This window comes from Lissotriton vulgaris, chromosome 12 (assembly GCF_964263255.1).
Source record: "Lissotriton vulgaris chromosome 12, aLisVul1.2, whole genome shotgun sequence".
Lineage (NCBI taxonomy): Eukaryota > Metazoa > Chordata > Amphibia > Caudata > Salamandridae > Lissotriton > Lissotriton vulgaris.
In genome coordinates this window covers 121,530,017-121,552,297 of record NC_141700.1, presented here as the reverse complement: position 1 = coordinate 121,552,297, position 22,281 = coordinate 121,530,017, and the positions used below count along the sequence as shown (strand labels likewise).

At 42.2% G+C, this 22,281-nt stretch overlaps 1 protein-coding gene across 2 annotated transcripts in view; it reads left to right on the top strand.

Moving 5' to 3' along the window:
* The first annotated feature begins 846 nt into the window (after nucleotides 1-846).
* CD320 (CD320 molecule) overlaps nucleotides 847-22,281 on the top strand; it is a 58,789-nt gene continuing 37,354 nt past the window's right edge. Inside the window, exons 1-3 of one of the 2 annotated variants that reach the window (XM_086947493.1) lie at nucleotides 847-1,013; nucleotides 10,972-11,094; nucleotides 16,728-17,105. In XM_086947493.1, the coding sequence (XP_086803619.1) occupies nucleotides 908-1,013; nucleotides 10,972-11,094; nucleotides 16,728-17,105 (607 nt within the window). In that variant the 5' untranslated portion in view covers nucleotides 847-907. The remainder of the gene's footprint in view (nucleotides 1,014-10,971; nucleotides 11,095-16,727; nucleotides 17,106-22,281) is intronic. The other variant, XM_086947494.1, reaches the window with a different exon arrangement.

Sequence of the window (22,281 nt, the reverse complement as noted above, 5' to 3'; positions counted from 1 at the left end):
TTTTATACTTAAATCCTGAACAAATGGGTTGTATTTTTCTCTGGGGAAGGTGACAACGGGGAACAGTGAACCTTTCCTCACAGGTTGTAGTCATTAGGGATGTATCCTTACCTCTTGATAGTCACCTTTTAAGCATCCGAGTAATTGTTAGTGGACGTAAAAACATATGAGAGCTTGAAGTGGCATATATATACAAATACCGCCCAGAGTGCCAGCTCCAGGTGCCCCTGTGCAGTTTAGTGAAAATAGTTTGCCAAATTGTAATTGCGCCTAAATGCCAATAGTTAATAATGGAGCAATGAGAGATATTAAAAAATCGAGAAACTTGATTTTGTACATCGGCTTGTTTTAAATGTGTTAAGTTCGCTAATTGAGGGAACGCTGAAAACAAATCTAAATTGTATTTTTTTTTAATATAGGGCGCAAGCTGATAAAACCATGAAGGATGGCTTTATGGTAATCCCTTTAATGGAGGTCAAAATTCTGGATGAACAGGGGTGGCAGACTAGAAAGTCATCGATGGTAAATATTATATGAATGGTGCTCTCGAGCAGGTCAGCACGTTGGAAGTCTCAGAAGAAAGAGGACATTGTTGAATGCACTGATCTTACATTAGACGGCCATAAACAAAATGAACCGTCTTTAAATTGTAGAACTATTGTCATGTTCGGACTACATCCAGATTTGACTAGTGTTCATTATTCTGTAGTATGCTAGTTGGTGGTGGTGTAAAGTTGTATTTTTATACCCAAATTGTTATTACCAGCAAGAAGAAGAACTCCCTTTCAAGATGGCCGAACCCGTTCTGGCTTCTAATGGGCGTGTTCTTCGGCGACCTATCCAGCCGTCTTTCGTTTATTTCCAAGGAGGCTTGTCCTTCCCGAGCCAATGACTCTCGCCTCTGTCCATGCTGTGTACCTGCTGCTGTGTTACTCCATACTGTATGCGGTGCAGCATGTGCAGGCAAATGCAGCGCGGGCTCATGCTCTTCTTGATGATGCGGTTGGCGCAAGGTAAGTCCTGCTCCGTCACCGTGACCTTGGATATGAGGCTGGCTATAACAGTCTAATTTATTCTGCATATTGCCACGTGCTTGTTTCTCTGGATTGAATGTGTCACTATAATGGAACCATAGAAGTGCAGGTACTCGCTATCTAGAGTACCGGTTTGCTGTTTCCATAGGCCCAATAAGATACATTTTGATTCGCTTGGAGACTTGATTTACACCAGAATAATTAAAATTCTGTGCGGAGAGTAGTGTTCGAAGTGCATTATAATAAGTATGGAAACTGCGTCTGCTTGCAGTGGGGGCAAGGTCAAAGTTGTGGCTAAAAAACCAAAATATTCTCCAAGTTTTTTTGGTCTTTCACTGTCCGGTAGCTACATATAAAATAATGCCCAGCTAAAATGAAAAGTTCATTTTTAAAAAAGCGGTTACGCAGTGGGAAATGCACTATAGTGCATTACAAAACCTATATTAGTTGATGCACTTCAGAGGTCTGTGTGTAAGCAGAGAGCCACAGAATTAAATCTTGGTTGGTGCATTGGATAATAGTGACTTGTCACAGCCTGCGACAGAAAGCACTAGGAATATCATTATTTTAAACTTGATTATACACAGTATAGTATAAACTGTTGCAAAGTGCTAAAAAATGTTTAAGATAAAATGGTGCTTTCAAATATAGATTTAAGTAATACCCAGACTATACTTAATGCATTTTGTTTAAATAACTGTCCCTTCAACATCTCGTCAGGGGTAGTAGGCGCTATTTAAATACAATTAAAAGAATGCACTTTACAGCTTAGTTGTATACTCTTTGCACTACCACTCAAACAGAATAAATCTTTGTCATCGCAAAGTTTTAAGTGATTTGATCAATTAAAGCCATTACCGGCTCCCAATCATCCCTACTTTTGCACATTACTCTTTAAATTTGCAAATTAACTCATTGTGCACACTTGCATTTCTTTTAGGCAAGCAGTCACCCTGGCAGGATGGCTTGTTTAGCTGTCTGCCTGGCTTTGGTTTCACAGCTCAGGAGACCCATTGAATGACACTTGGCTTTAGCAGTTGAACTATTGGAAATTAACCAACTGTCCCGGTTGTCTTTTTACATAAAGTAGGGGAACATATTTTCATACATAAAAAAAGGATGGGCACGTCGTGCCCCTCTGATCCCGCCCACTTTGACCTCTGGTGGAGAGTGATGCCATTTAAACGCAACTGAAATATTATCACATTAGATGTACTGGAAATGCTGCTGTATGTACCCGTATAGTGATGTTATTTTGGCTTTGAGGGATTGAAAAGATATTTCAGATTCTTAACATTTCAATCAAAAAAGTCCTTTGTGCACGACTTATAATCACCGGTCCCTACCTGCCCCAGGAGATACGAAGCTTTTGCTATATTCTGCTATGTTCTTTGGCAGATGCCTAGCGTGAAAAAAGATGCAACCAGTGATTCTGCCATAATTTATTGATATGCACAAAATATATTGAAGTGCATTTTTTTAGCAAACCTTCTTTTGAATACTATACCGTTTTGATATGGCCCCATTCAGGACATCAACAACAACATTTTCCTCTTTGACGTTCCAGTGTTTTATTTTATATCAAATACAAGAAAATATTGTAAAAAAGTGGAAAAAATATACTTTCCTCTGCATATCTTGAGCTATGTAAATGGGCCTTCCAACAATAACTTTGAATGTATCATTTAAAAAAAGGAGGCTGCTTATATAGGCAGACCCGAGAGCAGAGGACGGCCCGGGACCAGGGTTCGATTCCCGGCGCGGCAGGTTTCTGGACCAGGGTCAGCGGACTCGATAATTCTCTCGCCTCAGTGCCCACTCTGATCAGCGATCACACTCGGCAACTCTGGGCATTAGCTTGCCTCATCTTCACTAACGGCCCCACCAGACCGCCGGGGATGCCTGGTCTCACCCTGGAGATACCCATTAAGGGACCATCTCTCAGGGAAGCCAAGAAGGGTTTTGCAGCGGTCGAAGCGCCTTGGGACCCTCCGGGTAAGTAGTGCGCTATATGAATGCCTATACATACATCCATACATTTGAACGAGGTAAACCTGTTTCAAAAGTCCATCCGTGGGGTTGTTGGAAATGACCATTTTTGCAGAGTTACCCCAAGCTTTTTGCCTTCCTCCTCCTATTTTCTCTGACCTCGTTTTTGTTCGGTTTAGGGACTCTGGGCACTTTACCACTGCTAACCCGTGCTAGAGGGAATGTATTCTCTCCGTAAAACATGGTGGTAATGGCTCATACCCAATTGGCATATTGAATTTGCGTATAAGTCCCTAGTAAAGTGAACTACATGTGCCCAGGACCTGTAAATTAAATGCTACTAGTGGGCCAAAAAAGGGGGTGGTGATGGACGGAGCATCTGAACCAATCAAACACTCACACCCAATCAACAGATCTGGGTTAAATCCATCACTGTTCTTTAGCCCACTCTGCCACCCCAGTTCAGACATGGCCATATGTAAATCAGTCTGACCCTGTGCCTCATGGGAACAGTCCAGGCCGAACTGCCAAGCCATGCCTTCCCTGGACCGGAAACAAGCTTCCTAGGACCGGTTTCTGGCATTACAGCCCTCTTCAGCCAGGCTTGCTTGAATCCAGTGGCAAAGTGAGCAAGGGACTCGCGTCTGAGCATACCCTGCCAACTTATGGCGAACAAAGCGGTACAAAAAGGGGTGGTGATGGACGGAGCATCTGAACCAATCAAACACTCACACCCAGTCAACAGATCTGGGTTAAATCCATCACCGTTCTTTAGCCCACTCTGCCACCCCAGTTCAGACATGGCCATATGCAAATCAGTCTGACCCTGTGCCTCATGGGAACAGTCCAGCCCGAACTGCCAAGCCATGCCTTCCCTGGACCGGAAACAAGCTTCCTAGGACCGGTTACTGGCATTACAGCCGTCTTCAGCCCGGCTTGCTTGAATCCAGTGGCAAAATGAGCAAGGGACTCGCGTCTGAGCATAACCTGCCAACTTATGGCGAACAAAGCGGTACAAAAGGGGGTTGTGATGGACTAGTGGGCTACAGCACTGCTTGTGCCGCCAGCATAAGTAGCCCTTTAACCAAGTCTCAAACCTACCACTGCGGGCCTTAGTGAGCAGTTTACTGCCACTTTGACTTGGCATGTAAAACTACTTACCAGACCTTAAACTCCCCTTTTATTTCACATAGGTAACCCCTAAGGTAGTAGGTAGCTCTGTCTGCAGGGTGCTTTGTAAGTAAAAGATAGGACATGTACTTTTATGTTTGACATGTCATGGTAGTGACAAACAGCCTATTTCATTTTCCACTACTGTGAGACCTAGTCCTCTCGTGGGCCAGCATTGTTAATTCCCTTGTATACCTTTATGTTGTAAATCCTGACCAGAAAGGAGTAGCTTTGTAATGTTCGGTATGTTTAGAATGGTAATGATAAATCCTCCTTAAAGTTGAAGTTGGATTTCACATTACTATTTTAGAAATGCCACTTTTAGAAAGTTGGTATTTCTCTGTGCTTTTAACTTGGACTGGACCTTTGTGAGAAGAACTGCTGTGTTACTTAAAGGACTCAGCTGGGCTGCTTTCCTGGCAAGGATGCTGCCTGCTTGTTGCCCTCCTACTCCCTGACTCTGCTGAAGAAGATCTGAACTCTGCCTTCCATCCAAAGTGATATCCAAGGGTTTGCTGGCTTGTCTCATGTTTTCTGAAGTCTCAGGGACACAAAATACTTTCTGAAATTCTGTTTGTGCTGCTGGGCTCTGCCTTCTGTGAGTCCAGCTCTTGCCTGAGGTGCGTTTCCAGTGTTGGACCTTGGAATTGGGGGCTACAGCTGTCATTCTTCAAAATCGACGCATCTCCTCCCTGCTTGTAGCAGAACCGGCACATCGACCCAGTTGCTTGGATCAAATCGTCTCGCAATAAGCGCTTTACCTTTAGAGATCGATGCATTGGACATCATGTTGCTACCGCTGAAGCTTTTTGAGATCGACGCATCATCTCAACTGCATGGCAGATTCCAGCGCATCGCTCGATGCCGCTCGATTCCGGCACCCAGCTTCACAACTTGGAGAAGATCGATACATCCTGCGGCTGCATGGCTTGACATCAACGCATTTCGTTGCTTGAACCAGGAAAGGTACTTTGTTCACAGGGGCCTGCGTGGGTCCTGTAGCCAGTCAGCGCTCCATCGCATTTAGCCCCAACTTTGACTTTGTACCAGTCCAGAGCGACCTAAAGTAACTCTTTAGAAGCTACTTGTTTCTAAGCACTTTACTGCATTTATTCTCTTAAGATTCAATATCTTGACTAAGGCTTAATTTATTTTTGTCAGTTTGGTCTTATTTTGTTTATATTATAATCTTTCTTATAAACCTGAGTGGAGTCTTTTTGTGGTGCATTCATCGTGTTACTGTGTTTTGCACAAATACTTTTCACATTACCTCTTTAGATAAGCCTAACTGCTCAGTCCCAAATGACCAGAGAGTGAGCACAGGTTGTCTTTAGCATGTACCTAGCTTACCCTGACTAGAGTGGTGGTCCTTGCCTGGCTGCATACCTCAGCCAACCATGAATCCTATTTCTAACTAGGGTGTACAAACGCCTGAAGGGTAAAGGTTAGTGTATGCTCTATTTTTCTATTATATGTAGCCAAATGCACACCAATGCCAAATACATTGTGGGAACTTTTAACTTTACTGACGTAAAACAGTACACCAAATTTACTTAAACCCTACCACACAAGGCAATTTGCTTCTTGTAGTAACCTCACTGTTGGCTTTGGCTGCCCCAGCCTGTTTCTGTTCATTTCATGAACTTGAATGCTGTTTAGAATTAAAGGTGTATACTTTGTGTTGTCTGTGCTGTATCAAATTTAAAAAATCATTTAAACTAGAAGAATCTTACGTGCATAGTATACGCATACGATTAAGTCAGCAGCAGGTATGCTTTTCTTAGAAAACATTGTCAATCCATGCCTCCGTCTATAGAGTGCGGTGAAAATGATAATGTTCATTACTGGAAAATATACTTAATTTTAAAAGGATTAATTCTGATTTAGAAGAGAAAGCATTAACATACTCAGTTGTAGTGAAGACTTTGCATCTTGCCTTTTTACTCACTCCTTTAAAGCAGATGTTGAGGTTTAATTCATGAGATCCCAGATAAGTGTGTTACAATAGTCTGTTATAAACACCAGGCATTTACAGACCGGTGTGGTGTAATAAAAATCCCTGTAATTCGTCTCCTGCAGCAGAATTTCACAGTAGTAAGGAGGGTAAAACGCCATCACCTCTTACCTACAGGCCATTTCAGAGGCACCACGCAAAACAGGTTCTCGCCTGTTGTGCTGTTTTATAGTTGAGTGAACTTAGTATCATATAGCCTCCTATCTTGAACAAATTTAGCAATTGATCACTGGTTCTCAACTACAGCCTTGTCCCTTAGTTTACGGCCATTTTTGGTTTATAAAATTACTTAAGGCAAAGAAGAGAGCTAGTGCATGATTTGACATTGAATATAGGGTTAAATGTAGTATAATGACATTTTCAGACTGCAGCTATGTTCTGATGGCACATGTTGATAATAAGTGATTAGTTGAAATCTATTCATGAGAAATGCATTTGTTCAAATGATTTATTTTTATCCCGAATAAACCCATTTGTTTGAAAAAACAATTACATTGACAAGACACAGTTACAGAAAAGCATTTATAAGGTGAGGACAGGGATTAGTTGGCGCCCCGTGGGGAGGTTGGCATAGTTGGATATGGTAATAAAATCTAACTTTAGGTTTAAAAACACTAGAAGTTACAGAAAAAAACAAAGATTAAAGTGACAGTAGGTTAGGTATGGCAATATCTTACTTTACATTAAAAAAAAAACAAGAACTTAACCGGAAAAAATAAATCTTGAAGTGGCATTCTATTTAGGTGAAAATGCCAGTTTCCATTTTAAACTCTAAAAATCACTGGAATTTACCAGACATAATTAACAGTATCAGCATAACTTGCACATTCGCCATGCTCTGCTTATAACTTTATATATTGCATAATTCATGATATGTCCTATGACATCATTGATAACATCACTGATAACATTTGAAATTACCTCATTGACCGCAACACTGCATGGCAAGTGCACAAGTTACAGTTCCTCGAGTTAAATATGACTGGTGAATTTCATTGGTTTATTGAGTTTTAAATGATATTTTTAACTGATATTTTCACCTAACTATAATGTCACTTTAACCTTTGTTTTTCCAGTAATTTATACACATACATATTTATAGTGTGTTTCACCTAACCGCTTTTACCCATTGCTCTGTTGATGTGTCTATCACATATTTCTTCTGCCCATTACAGGATGGAGAAGTGGATTAGCCCAGTTGAGTTGTTGGCCAATTCATTGTGGTTTCTGCTTTTTCAGGAGGAGCGCCGCCACATACAGAGAAGTTCTGTGCCTGGGAATACAATGGCACACAGAAAAAGTTATATTATATTTTCACCACAATTTCCTTCGCTCGAGAGCCTCTGACCCTTACCGGGCGACTCAGTGTCACGGGAACTAAGCTTCCTGAGTAAACAACCAACCACCACTTCTTTGTTCTTATTAAAACAGAAGTACACCGACTCCAGTTGCAGTGATTTCAGTTTTTTTATTCATCTGGAAACATGCTGGCAAAGAGGCTCACTTCCCAACGTGTTTCTGCTCGCAAGATATATATATAAATATATATATATATATATTCCCAACAATGTAGTTTTTACAATAACCCTGATGTTGGAAGCTGGCTTTATATGTTATGTACCAAATGAGATACACTATGTAGAAAGTGCAGATGACCCTTCTTGGCTTGAGGGCTTAAATTATCAATCCCAAAGGCTCTCTTTTCTGGTAGTGTGGGCAAGCAGTTTAGGCTTATCGGAGTGTAGGGTTAGGCATTTGTTGTACACACAGTCGATGAATGAGACAGACACTCAAGAAGAATCTCGAGCCCAATTTAGAAAACATGTAGACACCAAGATCATTGGAATCGTGTGAGTACTTTAGACGTTATTATTTTTTACAGTAAAAATAGCAGAAAATAACAGCTGACTTTTGAGGAATGAGCCTCAAATGCATAATATTATCCTATAGCAGCAACCTTCACTGCTTAGACACACTTACAGTACTGTTCTTCTGGACTTAAGGTAAGTAGGGGCCAAAGTCCAAGAAAGCACCTAGAGTTAAGTTTACCTGCCCTGGGGTGTCAGGGTGCAGAGGTGCTTTATGCGACAGTAGCCTCGAACGTTACCCGTTAAAGTCAATGGGAAAAGTACTTGGAATAAAAAAGGCTACAAGGGTGGGACTAAGGGACCAGTCTGACAGAACCCAAGGGAGGCTTGGCTCTTAAGGGTCTCAGGAACGCAGAGACACTGTTGGTTTATGTGAGCCCGGGCTGGGGAGCTCGGGTGCGGAGGTGTTTTGTCCAGCAGGTCGCAAGTTACAGGCAATCGCGGTTCTTGGTGTTCCTGCAGAAGCGGAAAAAGAAACACAGCAGGGCCACTCAGTGATGAGCTGGCCTCTCTCGGAGTCCCTCGACATGCAGGTAAGTTTTGTCAGCGGTGGTGTTCTGACTGAACATAAACAAGCCTTGGTGCTTGCAACTGGCTCTGGTACCTCGGGTATTGGTGCAGGGGCCTCCTGGTGGTCCTGGTGACAAAACTTGTCAAGGAGATTGATCTGACCTCATTGAGCATGAGGACCTCTTGCTGGGGTAACTGTTGCCTCGTAGGGCCCAGGGTTCAACAGAACGGTGTCCTGGGCAGCTGCAGTCCGTGCCTGCTGATGCAGGGGAGTGACTCCACCACTTCAAGGGAGATGCTGCGGGGACGAGCAAGTGCTGGACAGACCTCCATTGGTTTGGAGAGGCTGTTCTGTTTCTGTAAAAAGTTAGTGTCAGTGATTGTTGGGAGAACAGCAGTCGGGCAGGGCTTTGTGCCAAGGTAGATGCTATTTCACAATTCTCACATCTTCGGCTCTTCTTTGTCCTTCTTCAGGCAGAAAATCTGGTATCAGTGGGGATAGGGGACCTAAATACTAACTTCAGGGGTGTTTAAGGTATTGAGGGTAGAAGCCAATGGGCTTCTTACCTCTGAGGTCACTACAACCCTTATATAACCAGTTCCTGTGGGGAGTGAGCATAATCCTGCCCAGAGTACCTAATTCCACCAAAAACGGTGGTGCAACATTCCTACTGCATAGCTAATTTCCTGCTTTTTCTGGTGCCAAATGGGCCTAAGGACCGGGGATGGCATTCTCCAGGGCTGAAGGAAGCTGGGGTCACATATCAAAGGCAGCAAAGGCTTTGAAACCTCTGGCCTTGACATGCTACTCTCACTAGCCATCCTGCTGGAGGAGGTGTGAACACCTTCCTCCGGAGCAGGCATTGTTTCTAACCTCTGAGAGCTTGGGCTCTCCCTGGAAGGGGGTCAGAAGCGCCTCTGTGGTGGCAGGCTGGAAGAGTCCCGTCAGCCAGCACACTATGAGACTTGTAAAGTTTCAGGGTTCACCTCTATGGTGGTCTCTGGGTACATGTCATAATACATCTAGTACTGATATCGGTACAGATTTATTAAGACAAGGTGTTTGATATCAAACATCGGTATTTTTAGTGAAGCCATCATGTAGCTGGGTAACTCGTGGTGGCCAGTGCCCAGTACATGTCTTAAGACGGCTTCTTTGAGCCCTTGCAATATCTAATAATAGAACTAGACTTCACAGGGGCATAACGGCTCTTGCAGATATGTCCTCACATTTAATATAACACACCCTACCTTTGGGCTCTAAGGCCTGCGGTAAGGAGTGACTCACATATAGTACATGCAATGCACTTTGGCATGCCACAGGGTGTGTGTGCCATGTCGTGTTTTCTGAATGGTTTCACCATTTCACGCAGCCTGCAATTGCAGTCTGCATGTCATTTGTGTGCTGGTCCCTCAGGGTGGCATAGGACATGCTGCAGCCATTAAGGACTCTCGTTAGTACCCATGTCCTAGGTAGCAGTGGTACCATTTACTAGAGACTTATTGGGGTGCTAAAGTCTTTGCCTGTTGAGTTACAATTAGGCTTTAACTAGTTTTAGGGGAAATAGCACTGTCACTGAGGTCTGGTTAACAGGCCTCAGTGCACTGTCAGAGTCGATCTCTAAAGGTAAAGTGCTTATTGTGAGGCGATTTGTTCCAAGCAACTGGGTCGATGTGCCGGTTCTGCTACAAGCAGGGAGGAGATGTGTCGATTTTGAAGAATGACAGCTGTAGCCCCCAATTCCAAGGTCCAGAACTGGAAAGGCACCTCAGGCAAGGGCTGAACTCACAGAAGGCAGAGCCATCATTTAGTAGTCAGAAATGGGGCGAAAAGGGGTAATTCAGGAAGGCCCTCAAGGCCTTGATCTTCGACTGAACTGCAGATCAACCTCCCAAACCCCTCTCAGAACCTTTAGACCCTTACGGGTGAGTAGTCTCACTTTATAAGAAACCTGATTGATTGATCGAACAGATGCAACAAAATCCCAGTTTCCTACACATGAGAAAATAAATTGGCGAAAGAAAAGGGCTGGTAGTCCTCACTAGAAATATTTGCTTTCCCAATGCTTGTATCACTGTAGACGATGACTCTATATAAAGACTTTAGGCACAGTGCATCTTTGAAAAGTAAGGGGGAAGGGAGCATAGAGGTGATGACCAGGCTCTGAAAGGACTGTGCAGCAAGTACAGTAGAGAAGCGATTTCCATCCTGCAGCTTTCGAAAATAGTTAATCTAATTTCACCAATGTGCTATGCCCTGAAAGGAAAGCTCTTTAAAGATTTTATATTCACAAGTGATTATTTCTGTGAAATATTATGTTGCCTAATAGAAAGAGAAGAATAATGTTTGCGTTTTTTAACTAAATGAACACGTTTTTTCATAAAGGGTCCCCTGAAGAATCTTGTAGTTCGAAGCAACATGTGTGTGGAAATGGAGACTGCATCCCTCTGTTATGGAAATGCGATGGAGATGAGGACTGTCTGGATGGTGGTGATGAATCAGACTGTGGTAAGTTAACAACACCAGTGCTGTACTTTGGTTTTATTTCATTACCGGAGTACTGTGTGTCTCTCGTTTTAGGGCGCACATCTTTCCTGTTTCTTTCTTTTTGTATTTTTTAGCTGTAAGGTGTAGGCGACATGAATTCAAATCTTGTTTTATTTCTTAGATTGCTGTGCTTTTCACACAAAATGGGGCACGATAAGAATAACAATAGAGTTCATAATAGAAATTGGATTCTTTTCATTCACTTTACCTCTGAAGAGATTGTACTTACATGAGTGAGACATGCAATATATTTCCTATTGGTAGATTTCTCACAACAATATATATTTGGTTATTGTATCCTTTTGATTTATTTTTATTTTTTTTAATTATTTTTTTACATTGGTTCATCTTTATAGGCTGAAGAGATTTTTGCAAGGAAAAGAATTTCAACTTACTCAAAGATAGATTATTGCAGTGTGGACTATGAGGTGTGTTGGGTTTTGCCGCGGTAGATCAACTGAGATTACTTTGTGTGTACCAATCAGGATTTAATGATTCAAAGATGATCACACCAGACAGATCAAGCTGGTAAGAAGACTGCTCCTACTTCTCGTCCTAAAAACTCTCGTCCACAGAGTGCTGTCAAGATGAAATTACCATGACCTATCTAAGGACAAAGGAGCCTTCTACTAGGCACATACAAGAAATAAACAACAGCAAAGTACTCTGTGGAGTGTTTTAGTTAGGCTGTGGAAAGTGCTGAATACAAAAAGCACACTACAAGTCCCAAAATAAGTTCTAAATGAAAGAAATTGGTGCTTAAAGAAACTGGCACTTGGCGTAATTTAAAGCCTTAGCTTGGAAGAACACTGCCTTACATTTGAAATAGACTAAATATCTTGCCATTGGACCCTGATTCCGTATTCCAGTTATGCAAGTGAGCGCTTAAGGGAGACCTATTGCATTTGTACGTTGCTTTAAGTTTGGGATCTAGAAGGGGAAACTATGTCTGTGGGCATGTGTATTCCTGGTACGAGCACTGACAGGAAATTTGAGAGCTCCTGGAGGGCAGTGATAACATTGCCGTAAAAACATTGGTTTCAGCCCGTCTGCTGGATGAACCCTTATTGTGCAATCCGCCAAAGGTCTGTAGTGTGGCTGGTTGATCGATGCATGTGTGTTGATGCATAGATGGATGAAGGACGGGTGTGGGTGGGTGAGTTAATATGTGGTGTAGATGGATGGATTCATGGGTGTTGGTGGATTAGTGTGCAAGGATAGACAGATTAAACCACAGTGTTGGCAGATGGATCGATGAAGATGGTGGCAGGTGGGTGGATGCATGGTTGTTGCTGGATGGATAGATACAATTGTGGGTTGATTAGTTGTGTGTGGCCCTGTATTTCGGATTTTTGCTCTTTTTATCTCACATGCTTAGGATGTCCTTGTGCCAACCCTGCATCCGGAACAGAAACAGAGATTTCAGACTTGTCCTCATAAAACACTCTCTGCGGAAAGACTGACCAGAGTAGTTGCTGCTTCATCTGTCAGGAGGCTGCAAGTTGCTAGATGCTATCATCAGAGTAACAGGATTTACCCCTCTAAAAATTATACACTGCAGAAAGTACACTTTTTCAGTGAACTGAATGACCACTGTACATCGAACACATTCACTGCACCCGCCAATGAATCAGAAGCTGAAGTTCTATTTACAAAAACGAATTACAGTAGTGCCTGACCTTAAAGTGGCTACTGTGAGGACACCAACAGCTTCAACGTCATGCACCGATAGTATGATTAAATTAACTGGCTAATTGTAGGAAGTGGGTTACTGCTTGAGGGGGGTGAAGCCCTTCTCAAGTGGTAACCACAAGTCCTGTCAGGGTGAAGTCGCAAGCAAACCCCGCATTAACCTGTGCTTAACCCTCTGGTAGCTTGGCACAAAGCAGTCAGGCTTATCTTAGCAGCAATGTGTAAAGTATTTATGCAGCACCTCAAAAAGTAATAAAGCGTAAACGCACCACAAGAAAAAACCTAACCACTTTAGAGAAATAGAGTAAAATGTCATAAATTATTTATGACTAAATTGACAAAATCCAATCAGTAGAACCGGAGATATGTAATTTTAAAGATTTAGTTGAAAATAGTGCCTAAAAGCAAAAAGTGCTACCTGTGGTTATCTGGTCGTGCCGTACTGGAACGTAGTAACAAGTTCAGGCTGACCGCGATGAAGCGTCGGCTAGTTACAGAGACCAAGTTATGCCTGCTGAACAAAGTACATTATATTCGGGTTGCAAGGTCCCGTGTAGTGGTGGTTCCGATGGACTGCGTGGCATCAGCGTGCAGCAACGGTTCCATGAGGGTGCAGTTCGAACAGATGTGCCGAGATGTATCACACAGTGGCAGTTCTTACTAGCTGTGGAGCTGCGATAGGAAGACTTGCATCAAATTGCGCCACACATTGGCGAGATGCGTCAAGCAGTGGCGATATTAAGGAGCCTCGGGGCGATTGAGTCACACAGTGGTGGGGCGACTAGCACTGTAGCTGGGCTAGCAGAGCGCTTTCAAGCCTATGTCCAAGGGTCCAGAACAGGAGTGGCACCTTTTGGGGGACAAGAATCACAGCAGATGAAGTCCAGGTGCTTGGTTCAAGATGATTGGAGCTTTCTGTGTGGCTGAGGCTCTGATCAGGAGGCCAGCCAAGTACCTCTTGGAGTCACTCTATGGGTCCTGGGTTCAAGATTGAGGCTCAGTCCTTCTTTCTCAGGCAGCAGAGTAGCAGTTCTCTTTGCAGAGCAACACAACAGTCCTTATGAGTCTTCCATTGGTCCAGTGTACTGAAGAGTTGGGCCCTATGGTGCATTATTTATACCTGGTGCCCACTTTGAAGTAGGAGAAGGTTTTGGAGGTTTCCACCTCTACAGATGCTTGGAATTTCCTGCTTATCTGCCAAGGCCCATCATGTCCTGGGGGTCATAAAATACTACTATTAAACTTTTTGTGAGTGTGCTAAGGCCGAGCCTTTCTGATGTGAAAATTTGCTGGGTGACAGCTCTGCCCCTCTATCAAGTCAGAGATGGCCCATCCTGTCAACACCTATTCCCCCTTTGTCTCACTGTCTGGGTGCAATACTCAAAGATGATCTGAACGCTTTGCCTAGCCATGTGACCCAGTATACAGGCACCAAATGATTAGGACAATAAAATGCAAACTACCTAAAAGTGTCATTTTTAGTATTCTGACGTGATAATGGACTTTATCATTAAAGAGGGTTTTAGATTGCATTTCTTTAGATACCAAACTCCACATTTCTACCTGCTCCCAATTGAAAGTGGTCACTTATTACATGTAATAAGGTAATCCAGTGTAAATGTAATAAGGTATTTCAGTGTTATCCTATGGGAGATGTAGGCTTTGCCTTAGTGATAAACAAATGTAAGAGGTTTTCACTACCAGGACATGTGAATGTTAACAAAACAAAAAAAAAAACATGGTCAACTTTTTAAATACACTACGCCCTACCCTAAGCTTGAATTATTTATTTATTTATTTATTTATATATATATATATATATATATATATATATAAAAGGGAAGGTTTAGTTCTGGCAAAAGGTTTATTTTGCCTGGTCGAATTGGCAGTTTAAAACTGCACACACAGGCTGCGATAGCAGGCCTGAGAAATGTTTAAGAAAATACTACTTAAGTGGGTGGCACAATTAGTGCTGGAGGCCCACCAGTAGCATTTAATTTATAGGCCCTGGGTACATATAGTGCTAATTTACTAGGGACTAGGTAGTTAAATATGTCAATTGGGTGTAAGCCAATTTTACCTTGCTTAAAGGAGAGTGCACAAGCATGTTTGCATGGCTAGCAGTGATAAAGTGTGCAGAGTCCTAAAGCCAGCAAAAAAGAAGTCAGCAAAACCAGTAGACTGGAAGGCAAACGTTTCTGGAAAACCACACCAAGGATGTCAGGTCTAACAGTAATGATATGGAAAAAAGGTGTTGCTGTAGCAAAACGCCACAAAGCATGCTTGTGCCCGGCGCAACGCTTACAATTCTATATGGCATGCAACCACATATTTTAATGTGAATGGTTTTACTTGATTGGTACTAAATCCGGATTAAAGCAAATTATTTTTTTAATGTTCCAACTCCAGTTGCCTGCAAATAAGGCTGCACCTAGACAATATTTTATATATATTTATTTAAGGTAGGTACAAATATTGAGAAAAGCAGCTAAAGCTTCTATTTCTTTATCTTTCAAACAAAAACTAAAAATAGCAAATACTGGAAGAAATTGCATCAAAAGAAAATACTGGAAGTCTATAGGCTTCCTAAATGAGTATTAATACAAACACATACTGAATGCCATGTCAAAGAAGTTAGGAATTTACAGAAATTTATATTTAAGTAAGCAGCTCATAGCAACCAGCTCAGGGACATAGAGAAAGACATGCCCACAATGGCAGGCATTTTTTTAGGTAAGAAAGGTGGCAACATTACCTGAAAGGCTTAGTCGTTTACTCTCTATATCCAATATCTGAATCCTCGCTTACGATTTTTTCAGCAACATCAGTTTACACACAATTTACGGCAAATATTAACTGGATTGAGAGACCGCAAGCACAGATTACTGCTTCCTTCCTAGTGTATTTAGTGGTTCTGTGATATCCTGAGACTAGTCATCCGTGCATAAAGTCCCATGGACATGGTTAAATGACGCATGATTTCTTGAAGATCTGTGATGATCATCTGTACCATGACGTATACCGCTTCTAACACCATCCCACCTCCAGGTCGCAAAGCACTCCAATTTGCTTCGGATCTTGGAATTTATTTTCAGAGTATGTGGTTTGAAGAATGTTAGATGAGGCATATCTCTTGCTCATGATAGGGATTTTGTTTAAAACTATAAAGTGTTTGTCTATTGGATCTTCACAGTGAAGGTGGGTTCGAAGAGTTTGCTGCCTTTCCGCTGTGTGTTCAATCCATATGTTGTTGTTAAGGATTCAGGCTCTCTCTATTTTACGATTGTGATTGGTTGTTGAAAGATGACAGCTGAAGGTTGTGCCCCTTAAAGTGTTACTGATCGAAAATTGAAAGCTTATTAAAAATGGCTATCCGATCCTAGAAGTCAGAGCTTGCTCAAAGTGCCCAAAACATAAACTCCGTAGAAAGTACAAGATATTTTGGGAGCACCAGATATCTGTTCCCATAAAGACTCAACATATAGCAAAGCTGTATATTGGATTTGTCGAGTGATCGTTTGGGCTTTGGTGATACATTCCTTTTGTATACGCTTTGGGATCCTACAGAATCCTACTTGAATGATGTTGTTGACATCTGTGGATGTTAAGCATTTCTAATTTGATATTGTAGACCCATGAAACTATTCCTTAATGGTTCCTGGCCCTTAAGTGCATTTAAAGTTTTAAAAACCATTTGTGCTATATTTTCACTTTCTACCTTCTATACAGCAACTTGGCTAAGCATGATTAGGCTTTAGTTACCATTTTCATCAGTATCTTTGCTAAAAACACTTTTTAAATTCTGAATTTGTAAGGTTACAAATTCTGCATACGTGATTGATGCAATGTGATGTTTATAATTGAAGTTCTACAAGTGAATACTTTATATTTCTGCCTTTCAGGATACATCACTTGTAGTTCTGCGGATTTCAACTGCAGCAATTCTCAATGTGTTCCTAAACGATTAGTTTGTGATGGCAATGATGACTGTGGGGACCTTAGCGACGAAGCCAGCTGCCAGCGCCCCACTTGTGAGTCGCAAGAATTTTTCTGCAACTCGACTAACGTGTGCCTGCCAAGCAGCTCTGTCTGCGATGGACAAATGGACTGTCCGAATGGATCAGACGAAACTGAAGAAAAATGCCACCCTGCCACAGTCCCTCCCAGTAATTGTTCGGACTCTGACTTCCATTGTTCATCTACTCACTGCATACCCCAATCCTGGATATGTGATGGACACCCGGACTGTGAGGACAGAAGCGATGAGAGCCATTGTGGTGGTATGTATTGTCATGTACCTTAGTTGTGTGTCTTTTTACGTTCTTTCTTTGGCATTCCTGACAGGCGAGACCAGGATGTGCTATTTCCCAGTTTTAATATTGTATGAGGATACTTGATGGGTGAATTCAGGTGAAGAGTGACTCTGGCACATTGTAAACATCCTTGATATTGTAATTGTAATAGCATTTATATAGCGCTTACTACCCCAGACGAGGTGTCGAAGCTCTCTTTCGGCGACTAGTACGTTAATCTGGAACCCAAAAAGGATTACGATATGAACATACGAGGCCTGCGGCAGCTGATCCTAATGCTGCATTTTGCCCCGAATTATGGGATCGAGAGCCTTCATTGCAATTTAAATGTTGGCTTCTCGACCGATTCAGATATTGGTGCACCTTACTCTTGTAAAAAACTGACATATTAATATAAAATTAGTAATGGTATAATGGTGAGGAGTGTTCTGGAGAAGGCTGGAGATCATTGAGCAGTGTTGATGACTGGGGCTGGTGCTTGCTTTATTCATTCACAGAATCCGCAGGTTTCCAATTATGTTCGGAAGAAGTCCATTTTTGAAATGAACGCTTTACAGAAGGAAATTTCACATTTCTTGGCACTTGTGTAGAAACATTGACACAAGGCCTCTTCATTTAAGAATTGGTTTTCTAGATGCCGGTTGGCAGTGAGCATTTTGGAAACTGAAGTACCCTGGGCGTTAGGATGCAAATAGAATATTTGCTGGGTCAATGTGTCTTTGAAGCCTCTGAGCTGTTGCCAGGCCAGTTCTATGTGCTTTGTGAATGCATCAAAGCAGCACAGATTCACTTAGTTGAAGTTGTCCCTGAGAGACTGCTTCCAATTTGTGAAAAGCTACAGGCTGACATGGGAACTGAGATATATGTATGTGTGTATATATATATGTATGTGTGTGTGTGTATATATATATATATATTTCGTCGAGTCCAGTAAAAAATGCAGCAAAGCGCAGCCACGCCACACAGCAAAGTCAGAAAATCGAGTAAAGCCACAGACTCCGTGCTCTTGTTCTCAGTGCATTTATTCGTGGAGAATAAACAGCCCACCAGTCGCCATGACGCGTTTCGCCTCAGCCGAGGCTTGATCACGTGTCATGAGAAGGAGGAAGGAGGTCATTTTAAATAGCACAGTTAGTCACATGACTAATAGTACATCCTGTTGATGTTAAAGGGGTATACATCAAAAAGTATACTGGGCGCAGTGCCCTTGTTTACATACCCGGAAACCATACAAATATATAAAGTGCATAGTGCAAAATCAATACTGTACATTTAGGAGTAAAGTCAGTTGGTCATCACAACACAATTCAGTATATAACATGAGGCAAGATAGATGAAGCATTTCATCATTGCAAGTAGGATTTTTCTAAAACCAGTCCAGTACATAGAAAAAATATATATATATATACATATATGTATACAAATATATAAATCTAATTTCATATATTTACACAACTATTTACATCGATTAATTTTGTAAACATTCATTTCAAAAATTGCCTCATTGATCCCAATTATCTCTGCCAAATTATATCAGCACTTGGGTAATGTGTTAGGACTGCCGACTATTAGACAGTATTGTTAAGAGATTTCTCAATTCTTAAACCTAACACATATATATATATATATATATATGTATGTGTGTATATATATACATACCGATACGATGGTTGCTCACCAAGAGAGACACACGCGAGTCCAACAACAGGTTCCCAGCCTTTTTAATAGGTACAGGTATGCAATGTTAGTGGGTTGGTTTAAGCAGCTTTCCATCGAGCCTGACGCGTTTCAAGTTTCCCCTTTCTCAAAGGCTTGTGGGCGTGCAACAGCTCCCAATTAAATGCATAGTTAATCCGCATTGATTTCTGGGAGTTGTGGTGCGCATTAGTCCCCTTCTCCATATCAGAGTGCACTTGCTTGCTGCTGACAATAAAGCCCCCACCAACATGCTACATCTGTGGGCCTTCCTCAGGACCAGTGACCCACCTTTAGTTACTACTATCCTTCCTGAAGAATTCCTTCTAACTGGAATAAACAAAGGTTGATGACATTATGAGTATTCTTGATCCAGTATTGTAGTCTAACTCCCTGCCTCCTTCTGCATCCTTTGTCTCGACAGTAGGGCACGTCCCCTATCCCACGTTATACGCGCTGAAAGCTCTTATGTAGGGCTCTTACAAGCTAGTTTACCTGGGAACGTTCTCTGGCCCGCATTTATCTGACCGGAGGTGCACTTCTAGGTAACCACATTTTACAACATTTTAACATGTATAACATATAACATGAGAGAATTCTAGGCACCAAACCTTTGTGTGGTACAAATGCTATCACTTTACCGCACACGTATTCAGAGGCCTTCACTGGCTGCCTATGCAAACCAGAATTAATTTAAAGTTAAGTTACATACTTCACAAGGCCACCCATAAGCACAGGCAGCTTTATCAGGCTAATCTTTTGACTGTCCATGTTGAATCAAGAGGCTTCAGAAACAGACACGTCCCTGAAAATCCCTGTGTATAAAACCCCCTTAGTGGACAACCAATCCTTCTGCAACCTGCGCATGAAACCCTCAACCACTTGGCTTATGAAAAGTAACCTTACTCATTATTTACAGGAAGTATCTTAAGACGCATCTTTTCAAACAATTCCTTGATTAACATTTGCAACTCGAATTATTCCATCGTCCCATAGAGGAATCCATAATCTCAATGGCTGCTCTAATAGATGCTGTGCCTAAATAGTTTACCCTTTCTAATCCTTATTTCACACTGAATTATATTGATAAATGTTGAGCCCTATCACCCCAGGGCCCTACCACTTCATGTTTTTATGTAAAGAACATGAAAACCTCATACTCTTGGTGGGCTAAAAAAATGCTTCATATGAAAGAAATAAAATGGATAAACCTGGTAACCATTAAGTATCTGTTAAGTTTGTGTTTGGCTGACAGAATTTCAGAGCCCTCTAAAGTTCGGGAGGATACCCTTTTTAAGTTAACCTTTTAGAGAACAAGCTCTGCAGGAACTGTGGTAAGTAGATATTGTTTTAGGGAAAATGTATGTTCATGTAAATCTCTACCTGAAAGTCTATTGTGTTGCCCGACAACAAATGCAGGATCTGTCCATTTGTGTGACGACAGTGACATCCAGTGGTATCAGTCATGCAGGGCAGCTATTCTACCACTGAAGAGTGTAGAAGAACTGAAACCGTTCAGGCGGTGTTCAGCATCTACAGAAACCATAGCAAGAGACTTAGGAACCCACATGAGCTTCTGAAGACTCCAAAGAAAATTCCGAGGGCATAGAATATGCAAGACATTTTACACAGACTCTGCTTCAACGCTGAAGATTCAAGAGCCTGCTTCCTATCCCTAAAGCCACAGGTTTGCACTTGCTGCAGAAGTTTAATTAAATAATATAAATTGATTCACTGATAGCAAGTTGATGCAGGTGGACACGTAAGCATATCCACCTCCATGAATATGAAACACAAACATATGCGATGGACGTCTATAAAGGTAGCCCATATGCATATAAAGTCAGATAATTTATATTGTAAGCTTTGGAGACTCAACAAACGCCCAGAAAAGCGAGGCCCAACATTTGAAAAAAGCGGTCGGAACTGGAAGAGTTCAATAGTCGGTGAACAGACTAAACATTCAGTCCAGCTTACCTGGTTCAGGGCATTGGGCCTGGTCTGCAGCCAGGCTCTGCTCAACCATTTGGCCACCTGCCAACAATTCACCTTTTTTTGGGATGGGTTGCACCCAGGTAGCTTTTCTTGGCACAGAAAGACAGTTCTTGACCCTGCCAGAGAAGCCCTTACTTCTGCCGGGCGATAAGGGCTCTGCCCTGAACCACCAGAATCAATACGCACACCAAAAACTTTGGTAATTTTGAAAATAATTAGTGCTAACTAATTTAACATAAAGTGTATGAATTAGAAAGTTGCCAGGTCATGTAATATCCATTGATACCTCGGGTAAATACTTTGAAAAAGAGCATATCCTGCAATGCGTGGTTCCTTTCTCTGCTCCTCCCTAATTAGGTGAAAGCTTATGAACTTTTTATGCCCTATCATTTCTATGGATATATGGAGGAGCCCTTCTGATTTGGAAATCCATGTTGCAATAACATCCAAAGACAGTTCTTTCAAGAATCTAGAAGTCTTGGTACCGGTTACTTTTAGAACCCCGTTAGGGCGCAACCAAAGTCTAGCAAGATTGTTCAGCTGGAAAGCGCTTTACCTCTTAGCTGCTGGGAATATAGGGCAGCTAGATCATCTAAAATTATGTAAATGTAAATGTAAATGTAGGTGTACTTATATAGCGCAACCTGTCACCCAAAGGGCATCCTGGCGCTTGCTTAGGGAACCCGTCCTGGTATTCCCCTGTGAGAGGCCCCGGCAGGGTGTCCACAGGGTGAAAGCCAGGCATCCCGCCGCGAGGGGCCGTAGTGGAGATTAAGCAAGCTATTGCCCAGAGTTGCAGAGTGAGACCCCGTGAGTCGAGTAGGCACCCGAGCGAGAATTATCGAGGCCGTGGAATTTTGAGCCCGAGACCCGCTGAGGCGGGGAATCGAACCCTGGTCCACGGTCGATCCCAGCTTCCGGGGCTTATCCTCTGGCTCAAGCAGCAGAGAACAGAACACAAGGCAGGTTAGACCACACACAGCACATGCCTGCACCAATCTCCCCCACTCCCTCAATACATGACTTTAAACCTGCCTGGTCTGCTCCATCACAGGGCCTGTTCTGTTCCTGACGCATTCACGACATCCTCTTTTAATATCTGGCCAAACCGTAATTGTGGTTTGTTGTTTTTGATTTGGTACCAGTGACTTTCCACAGAATATCAGAGCTACTTGAACACACCCGATTATCTATCTATCCATCCATCCATAATTGTTTCAGATGTGATGACATGGAGTGTTTTTTAAAGAAAATCCCCACATGCTATTGGAATATTTATAGTACCATGCTGGTCTACCGTACTTCCCTGTCTAGTAACATTGTCGATAATTTGCCCCCTTCCCGTGCCATCTTAGATGACACAGGGCAAAGATGGGTGAACACAAATTGGTAATCTGCGGGCCTTGATCTCTAAAAGGGACATTGTTGTTCCGCGGCAGCCTAGTCTAGGCCT